Source organism: Cibotium barometz, chromosome 25 (assembly GCF_041138505.1).
Source record: "Cibotium barometz isolate CiBa-2024 chromosome 25, ASM4113850v1, whole genome shotgun sequence".
In the NCBI taxonomy this organism is placed as follows: Eukaryota; Viridiplantae; Streptophyta; class Polypodiopsida; order Cyatheales; family Cibotiaceae; genus Cibotium; species Cibotium barometz.
This window is the reverse complement of record NC_141070.1, coordinates 9,615,350-9,632,990: the sequence shown is the minus strand read 5'-3', so window position 1 is coordinate 9,632,990 and position 17,641 is coordinate 9,615,350. Positions and strand designations below refer to the sequence as shown.

The 17,641-nt window shown below is 46.3% G+C and overlaps 1 protein-coding gene across 1 annotated transcript in view; it reads left to right on the top strand.

The window, feature by feature from the left end:
• The window catches only part of LOC147624225 (long chain acyl-CoA synthetase 4-like), a 90,350-nt gene extending 73,010 nt beyond the window's left edge, over positions 1–17,340 (top strand). The window contains exons 12-20 of the mRNA XM_086819172.1: positions 8,781–8,847; positions 9,043–9,118; positions 9,267–9,384; positions 14,718–14,963; positions 15,051–15,190; positions 15,415–15,597; positions 15,787–15,906; positions 16,755–16,824; positions 16,961–17,340. Of these exons, the coding sequence (XP_086675298.1) occupies positions 8,781–8,847; positions 9,043–9,118; positions 9,267–9,384; positions 14,718–14,963; positions 15,051–15,190; positions 15,415–15,597; positions 15,787–15,906; positions 16,755–16,796 (992 nt within the window). The 3' untranslated portion in view covers positions 16,797–16,824; positions 16,961–17,340. The remainder of the gene's footprint in view (positions 1–8,780; positions 8,848–9,042; positions 9,119–9,266; positions 9,385–14,717; positions 14,964–15,050; positions 15,191–15,414; positions 15,598–15,786; positions 15,907–16,754; positions 16,825–16,960) is intronic.
• Positions 17,341–17,641: the final 301 nt, after the last annotated feature.

The following is a 17,641-nucleotide window of genomic DNA, read 5'->3' as shown; positions in this document are numbered from 1 at the left end:
GCTGAAGTGCTGACTGGTTGTTGACGTGGCGGGAGCTCCTCAGGCGTGCTGCAAAAGAAGCTGCCGTGTATATATCCGCCCAACGCCTTCGCCTAGTGGTGGCGGGTTGTGCTCGCCCAGCCTACCACACTCACTGCAACCCACGTTTCAGCGCCTCCCAGTCGCTCGAGCTCGCCTTCATAATCGCTGACAGGCTCCGCCGCAACCGCCTAGTAGCCAGCCGTCTAACGCCTCAGTAGTCGGGCTGCGCAGTTTGTGCAGTGGCCGACGGGACCTCCTGGCCTTGGCTTACGGCACGTTGGTACACGCACCACAACGGCGCTCACAGACTCTTCTCACGGGTGTTGACGCTGCGACTACTCCTCACGGCTGAGCGCCGCTAAACTCCTGCCCGACTCCTCCAGCTGCGTACTAAACTCCTGCCACGTAGGGCCAACGCCTTGCTGCAACTCGTGGCCAACACTGCACACAGGCGACTTCCAACGCTGCAGCTCTTCTACAGTCGACTTTCACTGTCTTGCAGCGCCGAACACGACAGCAAGCTCGAAGGTGCTCACAAGTCCATCCACAGTAGCTCTGCGATGTAGAAACCCTACCACTCTCTACCATAGGGATCTCCTGAAGCCAAAGCTCTGATACCAGTTGATGGAGCTGAGAATTAGGGTTTCATGTGGGAGACATACACAGAGAAGAAGGGAGAGAGAGAGAGAGAGAGAGACATATGTGGGGATAAGTCAACTCATTAGAATGAGTGTGTGACTCCCCTATCACACATGTATATTTTGCACTAGTACACACAGTGCACTTAGTACATTAAAAGTACTAAGTGTACTATGTACTATAACTTATGGGCTTGTACACACTACAAGGGTGGGCATAGTGCCTTTACCCCAACAGAAAGAACACCTTGTATGTAGGCTGTACACCATAGGGCGAGAAGCCATGGTGGCCTAAAGCATCTCCTTGTGCAATTTGATTTTTCCCTTGTGATTGTAGATGAGAAAAGCACGCGTGCTAGGCGTATGTGGGTTGTAATGCAGACAAAACGAGGGGCAGTTGGATGAGGCAGGTTTGTGTGCATGAGAGGCGGCTGGCCATAAAGGTGGTTTGACCAGCCCTAAGGCAGCCATGATAGGCAAGCCTAGAGGAGGGCTAAGGTGGGCACCAAAGGTGGCTAGCCAAGGCTTGCGCAACGGCCAGCCAGTGGCCCAGAGGGTATGTTGTATTGCCAGGTACAGGTCAGTCAAGAGCAACCTGCTATGGGGCGCAGCCAAGAAAGCCCATTCAGGCCACGCATAGCGCTGGCGGGCAGCCATGCTGCAGCGACCCAAAAAAACAGTGCAGCTCAACAGGCAGCAGCCTGAACAGATGCGCAAGGCTTGGGATGGGCAGTGGGCAATGGGCAGCGATGTAGGGGGCTGTGGGGGAAAAAAAGCTAAAAGAGGCATGGATGTTAAAACGGGAAAAAGTGTAAGATAAAAAAAAGCACAAGTGATCCTTTTTTTTTTTGGGTACTAAAGCGGGAGGGGGCTTATTTTTAAGCTTTAGCTTTTAAAAAGCACAAAACTGAAGCAATTGCTTTTTAAAACTCATTCCCCTATAAATTCAGCCTCTTCCTTCTTATTGGCTCATACATACACGTGCAAAATCTACATATGTCATCTCGAAGCTCTTGATCTCCGAAAGCTACAAACTTTACTTCAGCCCTCTCATCTACCCCGAAGGCTTTTTTCCTAACCTTTCACTCTCGTACTCCATTACCTTCTTGTCATTTTCTTTTCTCCAAGTTAGCACAATTGATTTCGTATGCATTGAAGTTGCATGGAGTCAAGAGCCAATAATTTGGTGAAGTCTTCTAGCAGTTACGGCGTTTAGTTGGTCGACGATGATGACTTTGAGTACGTGAAGCCAAAGGGATGGCTAGGTTTTTACCCACCACCAATAGATAAACAGGACCGTGTTATCCAGGATCCCTTGGTAGAGGACAAGAGGCTTTAGCTAAAAGAGATTCAAGTTTGAATTTGCACACATTGGTGGGTCCAGGAATGGCTCAATAGTCTTTACTTCACAGATGCTACGTCATGTCGCTTGCTTTTACATACTTTTTTGTTCAATCCCTAATTTTAATTTTTGATTTTTCGAGGTCTTTCTTGAATGGTGATGAAATCTAATTTGTTACATGCTTTTACTTTTCCACATGTGTGGATAGTTCTTTTTAAATTGGTGAAGAGATTACACCCCTTGGCTTTACCCTGAACCCTTGCGATTATTTGAATAGCCATTGGGTGGCTAGTGGCATGCAGTCTTGCATTGTAGCGTGTTGACTTAACCCAAGACGAGATGCTGAGCTAGGTAGTCTTGTGGTGGTGGTCATACCCTAGAATGCCTGGGTTGAGGTTTCCAAGTGGCTTATAAACAACGTGTGGAGCTGATTGCAGAAGCTAGGGACATGGATTGGGGTGTGAACATGGTGGTATCTTTCATCCTTGACTTTGCATGGATTAGATTGACCCTCAAGTTGACCTAAGGTTTGACCTTGGTGCTCGGAGAAAAATTCGGTTGGTTCAAGGCAGGTTTGTAGGGGGGGGAAGTTGGCCATTCCACCTTTGATCAAACATGGGTTTTATGTGGGGTGTGCTATGGTGGTATGGGACGCTAGAGGGTATTCCCATGTAAGATCTCCCAAGGCTTCGTGGGTTTCTTGTTGGAACACTCTATGCTATGGAGTAGTTAACCTCTGGTAACTGTGAGTAGTGCTAGTCTGTGAGTGACAACAAGATAAGGGAATTTCTTGGTTGTCTGAGCATTGGCATATCACTGGTAAGGTGACAAGTTTTATGATTCATCACATACTCTCTTGTGATGGCCAAATTATATTGATGCATGAGGTGGTTCGGGATTGTACATGAGAGAGACGAGAAGTTTGGAACTTCTCAGTCTTCGACTTAATGTCTAGAGCAGTTGGTTTGAGATACTGACTTTGTATATGTGGTTGGATCCCACAATGGTCAGAGATATTTTCACTGGGTTATTTTGATTCTTGGACTCCGACCCGGTGGATGGGGTGTAACCCATGGACATGATGGGGGTGGAATATGCTATAACCATTGTCCTTTAGGATCTCAGTTAATGGGATTGCGTGGACTTTTTCTTACCTTAAGTTGATTCTAATTTGGTGGGGTGAAAAGTAGCTTGAAGGCGTGTGCTGTCTTCAAGTTGCTGGAGGGCTTGGGACATACGGGGAAATTGATTGGAGTTTTATGCTTGCACTAAAGTAGATGTGAGTATCTACCAGTTACATGTGAAAACACAATCTCCGTTCAGTCTTATATGAGGATTGGACATGGGAGATCATGTGGTTAGAATATTTTACAAGTAGTACATTGCACTAGAAATATTTTACAAGTAGTACATTGCACTAGAAATAGTGAGCAATCATGAAACAATTTATAAAGAAAGTGGTGCTACCCACAAGCAAATGGCCAAGCCAAAAGCACAAACAAATTGTTGTGTACTATTCTCACCAAGACGGTGCTTAGTGCAGAGTTTGAGATGACAAATCTTGAGCTCACGCATTATTGTTTGCCCTCTCGCCAAAAATGGGGTCCTGAGGCAGCAAAAAACCTCATGGGAGACCCTGTCCTCTGCCTGGATCCAGAAGGAACGCCGTGCAGGGGATATATACTCAATCCGCTGCTCCTCCAGGCTTTCCAGGGAAGTGCGGGCTGCCTCCATCTGGGAGTGAACCCAGGGACTCTCCGGGGTCTGCTCATACAGCCTCTGAAGATAGACTAAGCTGCAGGATAGGCTCTGCTCCTGGTTTTTGAATGCCATGAATCTCTCCTGGGTAGAGGGTTGGAGATACTAGTCTTTAGCAGCGCAGCATCCAGATTGGTCGCTGCCTGCCCAGGAGCGAAACTCTAGGAGGTCCAAATCTCCTCAATTCGGGGATTGTGAATCATGCTGTTTGGGATCCTCACTGAATGCTGGCTGTCCACCTGGACTGGCTGTGTGAGGGTGAGAATCACTGGTGCAAGGTCGGAGAATGTTGTGCCGGCAAGGATGCCGATCATGCCTCCCCTGATGCAGCCCCACAGCCGTCAAGACGTGAAAGAGTGGGATCTCGGTGCATCGGTCGGAGTGGGAGAAGGTGAGGCTGCCCTGAGCGTGGCCGAACCTAGGAAGGTGCCAGGTGTCCTGGCTGCGGATGTGAAAGAGAAGCTCCTCCCTAGTAGAGCCCTCGGGGCCAGAGATTGTCGGGTCAGGGCATCCACCATTGTGGTCCTCGGGATCCTCAAGCATGTTAAAGTTTCTTCCCATGCACCAGGAGCCCGAGTCCCTGTTGCACCTGAAGCTCGAAGGTGGTGTTGAAACCGGCCTTCAGAAATCTGACGGGCGGTGAAACGAACACTCGCACACAAAACACTTCATCACCCATGGGGACCTGGAAAAGGAAACAAACAGGGGAAGCTAGAGTGCTCTTGCAAATAGTACAAAGACACCGATTGGCCCCAAAATGCAGGGGCGCCCCTTGCGGTATTTCTTTACTTCATCAAAATTTGAGTACAAAGTACAACTTGTAGAATCTTCCACCAATAGGATCCCTCAAAGCTTTCACCCAGGACTACCAAGAAAAAGAATTCTCGTTATTACAGCAAAGCATTCCATAGAGAAGGCACACCTGTACAACACCTCTCTGCTTGAAAAGGTCTTTTCCATTGCTAACATGGATCCCTCAAACCCTTTCCCAAATAGCAATAGGGCTGTACCAAACCATATGTCCTTCCCTATAGTCACTGCTTGCATGTTACCTCGAGAAAACTACAACCTGTTCACATGAATCGAGAGACATGGTTCCACATGAAACCAAAGACCTGTATTCGATAAACTAAAGACTGGTATTCCATAAACCATAGGCTTGTTTCCTTGATACCAAAGTCCTGTTTCCTCTCGAAAACCAATGTCTTGTTTCCATGAGAAAAGTCCACACATGCACCATCCAATCATGGTGCCAAAAACCCAGGGTTGTTTTCCATAGCACCAAGCGAGAGAAAAATAGACAATAGTGGTCGGTTGTCTCTGTCCAGCAACGCCGCCCCCCTGTTTCACTTGCAATCTGCCCGACTGGCTGCAACTGCCTGACACCTGCCTGGCTGCCCGTTGCTGGCTGCATCTGCCTGACGCTTGCCTGGCTGCCTGTTGCTGCCCGCTGTTGCCCGCTTGGTCGCCGGTTGTTGGCTGTAGCTCATACGCACAGCCGCCTAGCGCCCCTTTGCTGGCTGCAGCCCGCCTGGCGCCCACAGCCGTACGCAGCCCGCCTGGTTGTAGTCGTACGCACAGCCGCCAGGTCCAAGGTGAAGCGCCCATATATACCACGTGCCACTCGACGATGACCACATGGCGACCTGACAATGACCACACGGCCACCACCCTTAGCTTTAATAGCCAGAAACGCGATTCCGCCTACTTTCCAAAAAGCCAATAGCAAAAACGCAAACTTCCAAAAATAATAATACTTTAAATCATCAAAGGTTTAAAAACCTTATAACCTTTAAAATCCTTTTTGTCCCCTTTCACACTTGGGCTGGCCATACATATGGGTTTCCTTTTCATATCCAAACTGATGCCCCTCACACTGTCCATCCCGTGCTTGTGCCCACCTGCTTGTTGTTGAGAGAAAAACACAGGGTCGTAACAAAGCGTCCTCGATTGCACTCAATAACACAGTAAGCATCCAATGAAGAAAGAGTCCCCATATGACCAAAGCAATGGCCCTCAAGTGCATCTGGGTGATGAAACAATCATCTTGGACAATAAGGCCACACTGTCACATCGAAGTGACAAACAACTCTTGCTTGTTCCTTCAGAACCTGGAGCAAAAGTTTAAAACCAAGTGGAAACACGTAACCTGTGTTAGCCAAAAACAAAATCATGCATCATTCTACATATGACAAACATATGCATGACACATATATGCATTCGCAAACCATATGCTTCTCAAGATGCTCTACACACACCAAAATAACAGTCTAAGGGCTACTCGCAACCTTGCACCCATGGGCATCGACGACTGAAGGTACAACATGAGCATATGAAAGCACTCAATGCATCTAAACTATACATCCACTAAGTACTTCCCACATATGTCCCTCGATGCTTTACCCACTCTACTTTGAATCATCAAAGGTTTAAAAACCTTATAACCTTTAAAATCCTTTTTGTCCCCTTTCATACTTGGGCTGGCCACACATATGGGTTTCCTTTTCATATCCAAATTGGTGCCTGTTCACACTGTCCATCCCGTGCCCGTGCCCACCTGCTTGTTGTCCAGAGAAAAACATAGGGTCGTAGCAGGTGTGCTCAGTGGTCCTATTGGGGGCATAGATGTCGAGGAGCTGAGGCGGGTCTCCCCAATGTGTAGAATCAGCCACTAGGTGTGGTCGGGGATGATAGTGCCTAACCCTTTCAGCATACACCTCGCTCGTTCCGTGGGGCCCAAAAGCTAGGGACCGGATTGTGTGGCTCCTGCCTGGAAGGATCTTTCCGCAAATGCGGATCCTGCCAGCTGTGCGATGATGCTTCTGCACCATGAAAATTTCAAGATCACCACCAATCAGTGCTCTCTGAAGCTCCTCTTGGATCCTCTGTGTGCCTCATTAAACCAGGCACCACCCAGGCTTCGGATGTTCCATGGGGCAATCCTTATGGAAGGAAGCGGAGTTGTCGTGCAACGGCTAGAGACTCCAACTGCTGCACCTTCGGGGCTGGTTCCGAGGGGAAGTAGTGGCTGTCTTCCAGTGGGCGAAGCTGCTCCAAGTAACCTCTAATGGTGGTGGCTAGGTGGCTCTACTGCACAAGGGCTTCTGCTGGCACCTACTGAGGCAAGATCTCAGGGCGGTGAAGGTGCCCTTCTCCGTGAGAAAGGTGAGGTGAAAGTAGATGAATAGATGAAACCCTGTTTGCTTCTGGAGAAGATGCCATCCTTTGGGGTAGAGGGAGAGTGGTACGAGTTACGACAAACTTGCAATGGTGCCTTGGTCTCCTCAAACTCGCCATCCTGTGGGGAAGGGGGAGAGTGGTAGAGCTACCACACAAACTTGTAATGGTGCCCTGGTCTCCTCAAACTGTGTTCTTGAATCCACCGGGAGACGCCTGAAGAAAGCATGGAACGGGTCTCCACCAGGTCTGAGAAGATTTGGAAAGAGTGCAAGCAGGTGGTATACTGGGGTCGTGTTGTGGTCAAAGGTGAGGCTGGCGGCCACAGCCTCAGAATGTGAGGGCTCCTAACGGTTCGTCTCATGGAATCATGACGAGGCGTCTGTGGATGAGGCCCCTGGAGTCGGCCCTCCTCATCTACAAGGGCCTAGGGCTCCTGATGCCAGTGGTGGCACTGTGCGTGTCGGTGCTTCTGATTATGTTGCCGAACCACTCACGACGGGAGGGACTCAGGTGGTTGGATGGGGTCCTCCTCCCTCAGCTGGGGGATGGAACCAAACGCGGGCTTTCTCCTCCTCTGCCAGTACTGAGGTGGCGGAGAGGGGGGGGGTGTTGATGACGAGGATCTGGTGGAGCTCCTGGGGAGGGGGGCTGTCGATGACAAGGCTCAGATGGACCTCCTAGTCGGGAGTTGTAGACGCGTGGGGGTGAGAAGTCTGGCCTGCCGTGCTTTGGTGGCAGGGGCACACGTATGCCAAATGTCCCTCTGGAAGTAGATGTAACCCTGACCAGGGAGGCGAGAGTACACTGAGTGAAGAAGGACTGGTCCATGGAGGGAATGTTGATCTCCTGGAGGAGAGACTCCAGTAATGTCATGATTATGGGGAGTGCCGGAATGTTCGCTGCTTGGGCGATGATGAAAGCCACTGTGGGGAGTGTCTCAAGTACCTGACCAAGGATCCTACCAATCGCTGGAAGAATTGGCATGCAATCCTTGGGGAGTCTTGGGAAGCTCACTCTGTCTGGAAAGCCTCTTGCCTGTTCCATTGGGTTTGACTCAGGTGAGAATCCATGTTGTCAGAGTGCCAAGGAGAGCTGTGACTCCCATACTTGGAGTGGGCTCTAGTCAAGGACACTCACGGGTGAGGGTCAAGGAGTCGAACGTAGCTCTTGCCCATGAACTGAATGTCGGTGATCTGGCCCTGGTTGCCAACCAAGGCTGCCTGAAGCAGGTCTCTAACTTGCCTGCGTGCGGGGCGGCTGCAGTGCCAACACGCTTGCCGACTTGAGTGCTGTTATCCACGGCGGTGATAGAAGAGGCCAAAAGCTGAAATTCGTCGATAGAAAATGTATATCTGTGAGCTGCGTCAGTGTGGGTAGACATCCAAAAAAAGGGGGGCCGGGTGTGACAGTTCTCTCGCTTTGAGCAAGGGCAGGAGAAGGAGAAGGTGGAAGGGGGGGTAGGGTGGAAGCTGGGATGGCTGGCAGGGTGCCGTGTGAGGGAGGGGGCTGGTTTGGGGGGAGGGGGGGTGTCTGCATGGCAGAGAAGATGGGGGGCTGGGGCAGCTTGCGTGCAGGGCGGGGGCGCAGGGGGAGCAAGCGCAGAAGGAAGGAAAGGGAAGGGGGAAGGGGGGGGGGTGGGGCTGTCTGGTGGAGGCTGGGCAGTAAGCGCAGGGAGCTCTCTCTCTCTCTCTCTCTCTCTCTCTCTCGGAAAATTATGTGCAGGCAGTATTTGATGACCAACTTAAGGACAAATCGCGTGTGACTGTTATTAGTGCCAAAAAATTACATAAAAGTTATAGGATTGGTTAATCCCCAGTGTCTTTCTTTGTTTATGTGTGTAGGTGCATTGCAAAAAGTGAGTGCAGGTGGCTTTCTTCGAAAGAAAATTTTTGATCTGGGCTATCATTAGTAAGTTTGTATAAGCGTGTCTGCTCATGCTTTCCCGATTTCTTGGTGAAGTGTAGTTAGATATGCTCGGTCAGGTGTTCACATGCCACCTGCTGCTGCATTTGTTTGTGATCATTCTCCAATTTTCTTGTGAATGTTGAAGTGGTGCAAAATATGCTCCTCTTTTTTTGTTTTTTTTTGTTTTTTTCCTTGCAGCAAACTTGGACGCATGCTGAAGGGCTCAAAGCAGGACAAGGCGTCACCATTTTTTGACAATCTTGTTTTCAGTAAGGTGATATATATATTTGTATATAGGCGTGAAAATGTCAAAATGAGTTTGATTTTGCCTCCATATGCTTTTTGGAATTGAAAATTACTGATGTCTGTGAGGATGTATCCCTTTATGTAAAATGACTCTGATTTTTCTTTTTGGAATGTAGATAAAGCAAGGTTTAGGAGGTCATGTTCGCATTATCATGTCAGGGGCAGCCCCGCTTGCAAGGCATGTTGAGGAGTTTCTGAGAGTGACGACCTGTTCTATTGCAGTACAAGGTTACGGTAGGCTTGCTTTCACATCTGCTTCTCTCTCTGTGTGTGTGTGTGTGTGTGTGTGTGTGTGTGCGTGCGTGCGTGTGTATGTGTGTGTGTGTGTGTGCATGCACATGTGTGTAGATAGATAGAGATAGTATGAATGTCTATGAGTAAAAAACTGTTACATGTGATCCATGAGTAAACTGGATGTCAAGACAACATGAAAAAAGTAAAAGATTATGTAGGAATCACCTCTGTTTCCATGGCTAACTCTTCCAATGGATATAAAGAATCCTCTTGGGGAGCCTACTTCTTAGCCAGAATCAGGAATAGGGCCTTGAAATCCTTGCACGAATCTTCACACGCTTGGTTGTTTTTTTGGGCTATGCTTGCCTAGTCGTGGATGTAGCAGTTGTGGAGATGCAAAGAAGTGTGAGAGAGAAGAGGGCACACAACTCGTTGTAGATTATTTGATAATGAAATGTGTACCCAGTACAAAAGATAAGTACACCCTAAGAGGCTGCTCACATGGTCTAGGGAAAAAAAACCTCCTAAAGAGGAAAAAAGTGTCCAAACCTGGTTCTAGATGAGTTCACGTATCAAACATGACAATACCATAATCACCTTGAAGAAACTAAATGCCTAACCAAATAGTAATGCAACGTGCCCAAATCTGTCTTCTCAAATGAAGCTTGGAATTCAGTCTTGAAGGCTGAAATCTTTTCTTCAGGGCTTTTGAGCAGCATGTCATCAACGTATAGAATGACGACTAAAAATTCCTCTTTAGTCTTCTTGACATAGAGGGTACTTTCATAGAAAGCTTTTTTGTAGCCTGCATACTTTCTTCTCCTGTCCTTCTGAATAAAACCATGAGGTTGAGATACATATAGCTTTTCATGCAAATCGCCGTTCAAGAAGGCAATCTTGATATCTATTGATGTACATGCCAACCACAATGTGCTACCAAGGCGATGATACACCTACTAGTAGTTATATGTGACGTTGGAGCAAAGGTTTCATCATAGTCAATGCCCTTTTGTTGAGCATAACCCTTTGCAACAAGCCTTGTCTTGTAGTGGTCAACACTACCATAGACATGTGAACTCACACATCTATTGAGCACATGTGGCACACATAACAACCACCAACCAAAAACCGTGAGGCAAATCTTGCCCCTTCACCATGCAACACGATATCTCTATAAGAGATGTTCTTCCTCTTTGCCACACCGTTTTGCTGAGGTGTGTAGGTAGGGCACCATAAATTGATGTTTTATGTCACTTTCAAGAAAATTCTTTTGACATATACTCCCCCCCGCTTGGATTTCTATGAAGGGTTCCAACTTTACATGTAGACACATTTCAGCCGCAAAGAGAAAGTGGTAGTAACACAAAAACACCTTTGACTTTTGCTTCAAGGGATAAATCCAACCATGCTTGGCGTAATCATCATTAGATGTCACGAAGTAGAGGTATCCCCTAATAGATGGTGTCCTCATAGGACCACATAGATTACAGTGTACTAGTTGTAATTTAGTAGGCACTGAACCAGCTTTTGGGAATGATGCATGTTGCATCTTGCATCTTGTCTAAAATGCACCCCTCACATACATGTTTGACAAGTGTCTCAAGTTGTGGCAACTCTGATTCCATATCTTGCCTTTTAAGATGCAACAAACTATCAAAGTAAAGTGACCAAAGTGGGCGTGCCATAGCTCTCCATCACTCATAGCACGTGTGGCAGTGATTGAACAAGCATCATGTGTCAACCTCTCTCATCCAGCCTATAAAGTCTTGGTGAATAGGCATCATGTGCGGCTTGGGGTTGAACATGCATCATGTGCCAATCTCCAACCTATGAAGGCCATGACATAATGTACCGAGGCAAACCAAGGTGTCACCATCACTCCGATCTTGAACTGTGTGTTTGTCATTCAAAAATCTGGCCACTAGGCTTGTCCTAGCAATGGTTGAGATTGACAACAAGTTCTTCTTAATGCCTCATACATACAAAACATTAGAGAGAATAATTGTCCCACCATTTGCAGCAGTGAGTACAACTTTGCCAACAGGATAGCTGTTCACACATGTGGCATTACCTCCTTGGGGAGCAGATCATTTGTAGCAACGAGTACAACTTTGCCAACTTCTTTCGCAGGATAGGAGTTGTTCACACATGTGACATTACCTCCTTGGGGAGCAGACCCAAGAGATGTAAACAGATCTCACTGAGAAGTCATGTGCTTGCTAGTATCACTATCAAAATACTAGACATACGAATTGGTCATTGTCATGCATACATCATGTAGAGAAGGATCGTAACTACATTGCACATGGACTGCTCGATCATTGTGTGTATAGCTCGAGGATTCCTTCTTCTTAGCACTAGGTGCTGATGCATTAGCCATAACCATGCTTGAATCTTTCTTCTCTTTCTCCTTTGCTAGGCTTTTTCCTATGCTCATTAATGTAAGGACAAGGCTTCTTGCAATAGTTACACTTGCCCTTCTGCTTAGGCTTGTCGCCCTCTTTCTGTGCTTCCTTGCTAGAGGGTTGGGCTGAATCTTTCCTAGACTTATTACCCCTATGTGAGAATGCTTTGTCTTTCCCGCGTTGATTTGCTACAAAGCCCTAATCCCCAATATGCATAACAGACCTGCTTTGCCTTGATTGCTCTTCTTGCTCTTAAGAGCATTGAAACCAACTCATCAAATGTTAGTTACCCTTCATCACGAGTCTAATGGTAGACGCAAAATTCTGGTAGGAATTTGGAAACACATTGAGAATGATGGGCACCAATGAACTGGAAAGATACACCTCATCCACACTTGCAAGCTGCTCTTTCAAATCCTTGATTTTCATGAAAACCATCCATCAAATGTCCCTCATTCATATGCTATGTCTCAAGCTGCTGATGCACGAAGGCAACTAGGGTAGAAGGTATGTTGTCAAAGGAGATGCAGTATGTCCCTCCAAAGCATTTGTAGTAGATTACCAGTGTGTTGGTGAGGAAGGCTGTGTCTCAAGTCCAATCACCACATTCCAAAAGCCTTTGGCAACAAGCACATGCCTCATCACGTATGACCATAGTGGATAGTTAATCCCAGCCAACTTAGCCTTAGCACCAACTTCCAAGCATTCTAAATACATCATTTGCAGCTATTTTTGCCTACAAAAAGGTAATCTGTCTGAAACTAAATGCTACTTGTCCAACACACTGCAAATAGAGTGCCCTCTGAATGCAACCGTTGCGAGTAGCTCACGGAAGGAAGACACTTAGAAGTGTACTGAAAATAACAATGTATGGAGCATAGAAAATTATCCAAGAGAAAATGGCTGAGCAAGGCCGATGAAGAAGTAGCAGATATGCAAGTGGTGCAAGAGATCAATGTGCAGAAGGACCACAACGAGGAGAAGATGCAGGAGTGAGTGTGTCGAAGGTTGGGCACAAATAGAGGTGCGGGGGCCACTGCCGTAAAGGGGGTCGAAAAGTGGGGTTCCTTGTGTCAGGCCCTGTGGGCTCTGCTCGGCTAGGGCTGGCGGAGGAGGTGGTTCCGCCAGCGTGGGGGAGGTGGACCTCTTGGTCGGGGATGGAGGTGGGCAGCTAAGTTACGGTAGTAGGCCTCTCCTGGGACAATAACGAGTGTAGAAAACAAGGTTACTGGAGAGGGTGCGCACGGTATGGTTCCTAGAGGGGATGATGTGCTGTGAACAGAGGTGGAGCTTGTGTGCAGGAGGCTGGAACCTTGACGACAGCTCTGATACCAAATGTTGGGGTCAGGGAAGCTGCAATGCACACCCCTAGTTGTGGAGATGCAGACAAGCGTGAGAGGAAGAGAGCACACACCTTGATGTAGATTTCTTGATAATGAAATGTGTACCAATTACAAAATATAAGTGCACCCTAAAATTTAGATAAGAGGGTGTTCATAGTTTTTCGTGTGTGACCAACCATAGCTTTGTAGTATGTACTGCTGATGACGGCTGTCTCCAAAGCTTAGATGCGTGCTCTTGTGACGCTCTTCCCTTTTGTAGCTATGGTGATGATGCCTCTCTGGACTTTAATCATGGCGATGCCTACTCTCATAACACTTCTCTAGATTGTAGTCAGAAAGATGTCTGCTTGCAGATCTCTCAAGCCGATTGTCATGGCGACATTGGTGTCAACTTTTTGTATCCATGTGTGAACCACTACTAAACGAGTGATCAAAGAGATGGCAAGGGTTGCATCCCTTTGCACTGAGGAAGGTGGGTGGGGTGCACCACCATAAAGAACCCGAGTTGTGGCTTTTCCCAAACCTGACCTCGTGCACTCATGTTGAAATTTAGGGGCTCTTCCCTATCCAAGCAATCACATTATTGTTTTGTATGATGTACGAGAAATAGCTTACAACTGAATTCTTGAAAATACGGGAGATATGGCTGAGTGAAAATGTCAACTACAGCCTTGTGACCTGCTCAATACTCCTGGCTAGCACTTCGCCTAGAGGGAAACGCTCTGTGAAGTCCAACGCTGAGAAATGCAGATGCCTTTGACGGTTTTGTGGGCTGTCAGCCTGCTTCGCGTCGCTATAACATGTGTGGAAAGTATTGAAGTCTTCTTTTTCCCATTACATTAGGCCATGACTTAATATTTTATATTTATACTTGTAGGTGTGCATAAGCCCGACTGGCCATCTTTTGTGCACAAAACTGCTTGATTGCACATGGGCTACCCATGCATGGCCCCGGGCCTTGTCCTGTGTACTGCCTGGCTGCTCCCCGGTCTGGCCACGTGTGAGGTGTCACACCTTGTCTTCACTCTGAGGTGTTGAGACAAGAGAGAGATTATGGAAATAAATAAATAACTATAAAATAAATAAGTAAGTATACATAAATAGAAATAAAATATATCTATGATGCCTTAGAAGAGAGCTCATTAGTTCAAGTTGTACTGTTGTTAGCTAGAAGAGGATGATGGGACTTCATTGTTATCTTTTAGAAGTTGGTTGTGTTTTATCAAGATGCCAATAGTCAGCAAGAGAATTACAGGCCTGGACTTCATAATTACTTTAAGACTTTTAAGAAGTAGTCTTTAAAGTGGGGACGCAACTACTCTACTCAGATTTTATGATAAAAAGACTAAACTCTCTTTGATATGGAGAAAAGCACATTTTTGTTTTTTGTCATATTTAAGATTCCAGATTAGCCAACTATTGCATGGGGGATCCAAGTCTGAGGTTACAGCTCCTCAATTGGAAGGCTGCTATAAAACAATGCATGATTCTCTAAACTGAAGACACCTAGGAGAGCCACACATACATAAAGCTCCTAATTCCTGTTTTCACCGTACCTTGTTTTGATACTATTCATTTTTTTCAGGATTGACTGAAACATGCGGGGCAAGCTTTGTTTCTGTTCCTGATGTCATGTCAATGATGGGTACTGTCGGAGTTCCACTGCCAAACATTGAAGTGTGCCTTGAATCGGTTCCTGAATTGGGTTATGATGCACTTGCTGACACCCCTCGTGGGGAGGTTTGCATCAGAGGGAAAAGTGTATTTGTTGGCTACCATAAACGTAATGATCTCACTGATGAGGTCCTGGTAGACGGATGGTTTCATACAGGTAACTCTTCCTGAGGCTCACGAGGGCTTTTTCAACGTCAGAAATAGATGGCAACAGTTCTTAATGCTGGTTTGAAAGTATATCCAGGTGATATTGGAGAATGGCAACTGGATGGTGCATTAAAGTTGATTGATAGAAAGAAAAACATTTTCAAGCTTTCACAAGGAGAGTATGTAGCAGTTGAAAACCTTGAAAACGTCTACAGCTTTTCTCCTGTTGTTGAATCGGTACAATTCTCAAACTTCCACAGTTCGGTCTTATGCACATTCATGTACGCATGCCCACATAAGCATGCATGCATGCCTAGGGATTTGGAGGGGGGGGGAGGGGGGATTGTGATTTGTGCTACTTGGGTACTCTGTGCCTCGTATCTAATAGAGGTCTCTTTGCATATAATGTTTTCAAGAATTTAGCTATTTCTACTCCAGATGAGCGTGTTTAATGTTTGCAGATCTGGATATACGGTAACAGTTTCGAATCAACATTGGTAGCTGTGGTTGTTCCCAGCCAAGTGATTCTGGAGGATTGGGCGAAGGCCAATGGGCTGGAGGGCGACTTTCAATCTCTGTGTACTAATGAAAAGGTCAAAGAACATGTTCTTTCTGAGCTAGGTGCCATTGCAAAAAGCAAGAAGGTAAGCTGCTTTCTAGTGATAAGCTGAAGCAAAGTAGTGCTGTTTAAACTTGAATTTAGCAAGTAGTGCTGTTGATACTAGCATAAAAATGGCGTTTAACATCAATATTTGCTAGTGCAACTGCTCTGTATATCTTGCACAAAGCCCTATCACAGGTGCTTGAGGCTGACGACATCTTTTATCTTCCAGTTGAAGGGATTTGAGGTCATTAAGGCTGTTTATCTTGAGCCACAGACTTTTGATTTAGAGAGAGATTTGATTACTCCCACCTACAAGAAGAAACGCCCTCAGCTTCTGAAGTACTACAAGGTTGGTTTTCTTCCTTTAAGGTTTTAATTAGAAGTGCATGCAGTGCCATCTAGATGCCTTAAATGGAATTTTGAGGGGAGAGACCTGAGAGTGTAACCTTGGTAACACGACAGCGAGATTTTGGAGAGTTGTTTATATTTGTAGAGGATCGAGCATAGGAGAGAGGTCAGACACACAACCGTTTTGCTTTTCTTCCTGTATGGAATGGTCCGTCCACATGCTAGATTTTCACTTACTGCTTCTATGATACCCTAGTCTACCGCCAGCCAAAGAAGCACAGCGCTTGACATATAGAAAGAAAAGAAAGAAAGAAAGTCGCATTAATTTCTCAGAGTCTATGTGACAGGTAAGTCCAAGGAAAAGAAGGCAGTTATGTGGGCTCCTCGGGTTGGTGTAAGTGATGTAGATCTTGATCGTGCTCAAGGGAGCCAGGATCTGGTTATGACAAGATGTCAAAATTCATTATGCTATTTCTCTCCTCTCTTAAGGGCGAATACATGGATATGGTTCATGACAAAAATTTGTGATGCCATCTTTCTTTCTCTCTTGTTTCAAGGATGCCACACTTGTGCACACCCTTGCATGCAAATGCGAGGCCTTAAAACAGGCAGAGTAGGGGTCATTTGTGTCAGACTTATTACATCACGTAGGGAGACGATAGGTGGATGGGAGGAGCAGGTGTAACGATTTGAGGGCCCAGACCGTGAAGAGCAAGCAGGTCAAGGCCCTTCTGTTCTGTTGGGTGGGCTAACCCTTGAAAATTGAAACAGTCCCAGGATCTGGTCAGTAGTTTGTGAGTTGCTTGCATTTGACGAGAATAATAGCTTGATATATGTGTCTTTTTTCAGGAGACGATTGATACTTTATATAAAAACGTCAAGAGATCTTAATAATGCCAAGTGGAGTGCAATTCTCAAGGTGTGGGAGTTTGAATGCATGAAAATGCTGCTTTATGTTCTGTTTTCATGTATGGGGAAAAAGCTGCAACATATGCTTACAAATAATGCCCCTTAACACTCGCCAATTGACATAATCTTTTCTTTCTTGCATCCAGGAATTGTGGATGGTTTCTCACTCCGGAGTGAGTTTCTTATGCATGTTAGCAGCTTTCAGCAGAGCTTTCATATGGAATGAGAGCTGAAACTGAAGGTTGAATAGTATCCAAAGCTTGTTTTTGAGGCTCTCTTTTTTATTAAGAAGTAGGTACCTAATATGTCTGCAAGAGGAATGACGGCCTTGGGTGGGCATAGCTAGCGTAGCCTCGGGTGGGCATAGCTAGCATACAAGTAATTATATTATAGCGTGTTGTGCTCTACTGCTAGAGCAAAATCCTCAGAATCATACAAGGTATGTTTTCAGCTCTAATCTCTAATTTTTCTGGCCCAAATGTACCACCCGTTACGGAGGTCAATCAATGCATGGTTGTTGCGCACAGACTTTCTGACTTGAAATTATTAGCACTCTTGGCTTAGTTCCAGGTTTTGCATAAAGCCTCCATACCATATCCTTTGCGAAACATTGGTCAAATATATCTAGGATGATTTTAATTCACACTAGCAACGATGAGTTCAGACGATTAAGTTGATGGAAGCACGAGAGCAAGGCAAGTGGATGGACGGCCAAGTGGTATTTTTAGATCGTGAGCTCGCTCAGGGACGATTGCTTCGAACCATCATGGTTGGTCACCAAGACATATGGAGCTATTTTGGAGTTTTAAGTTATCACGTTGGCAAGA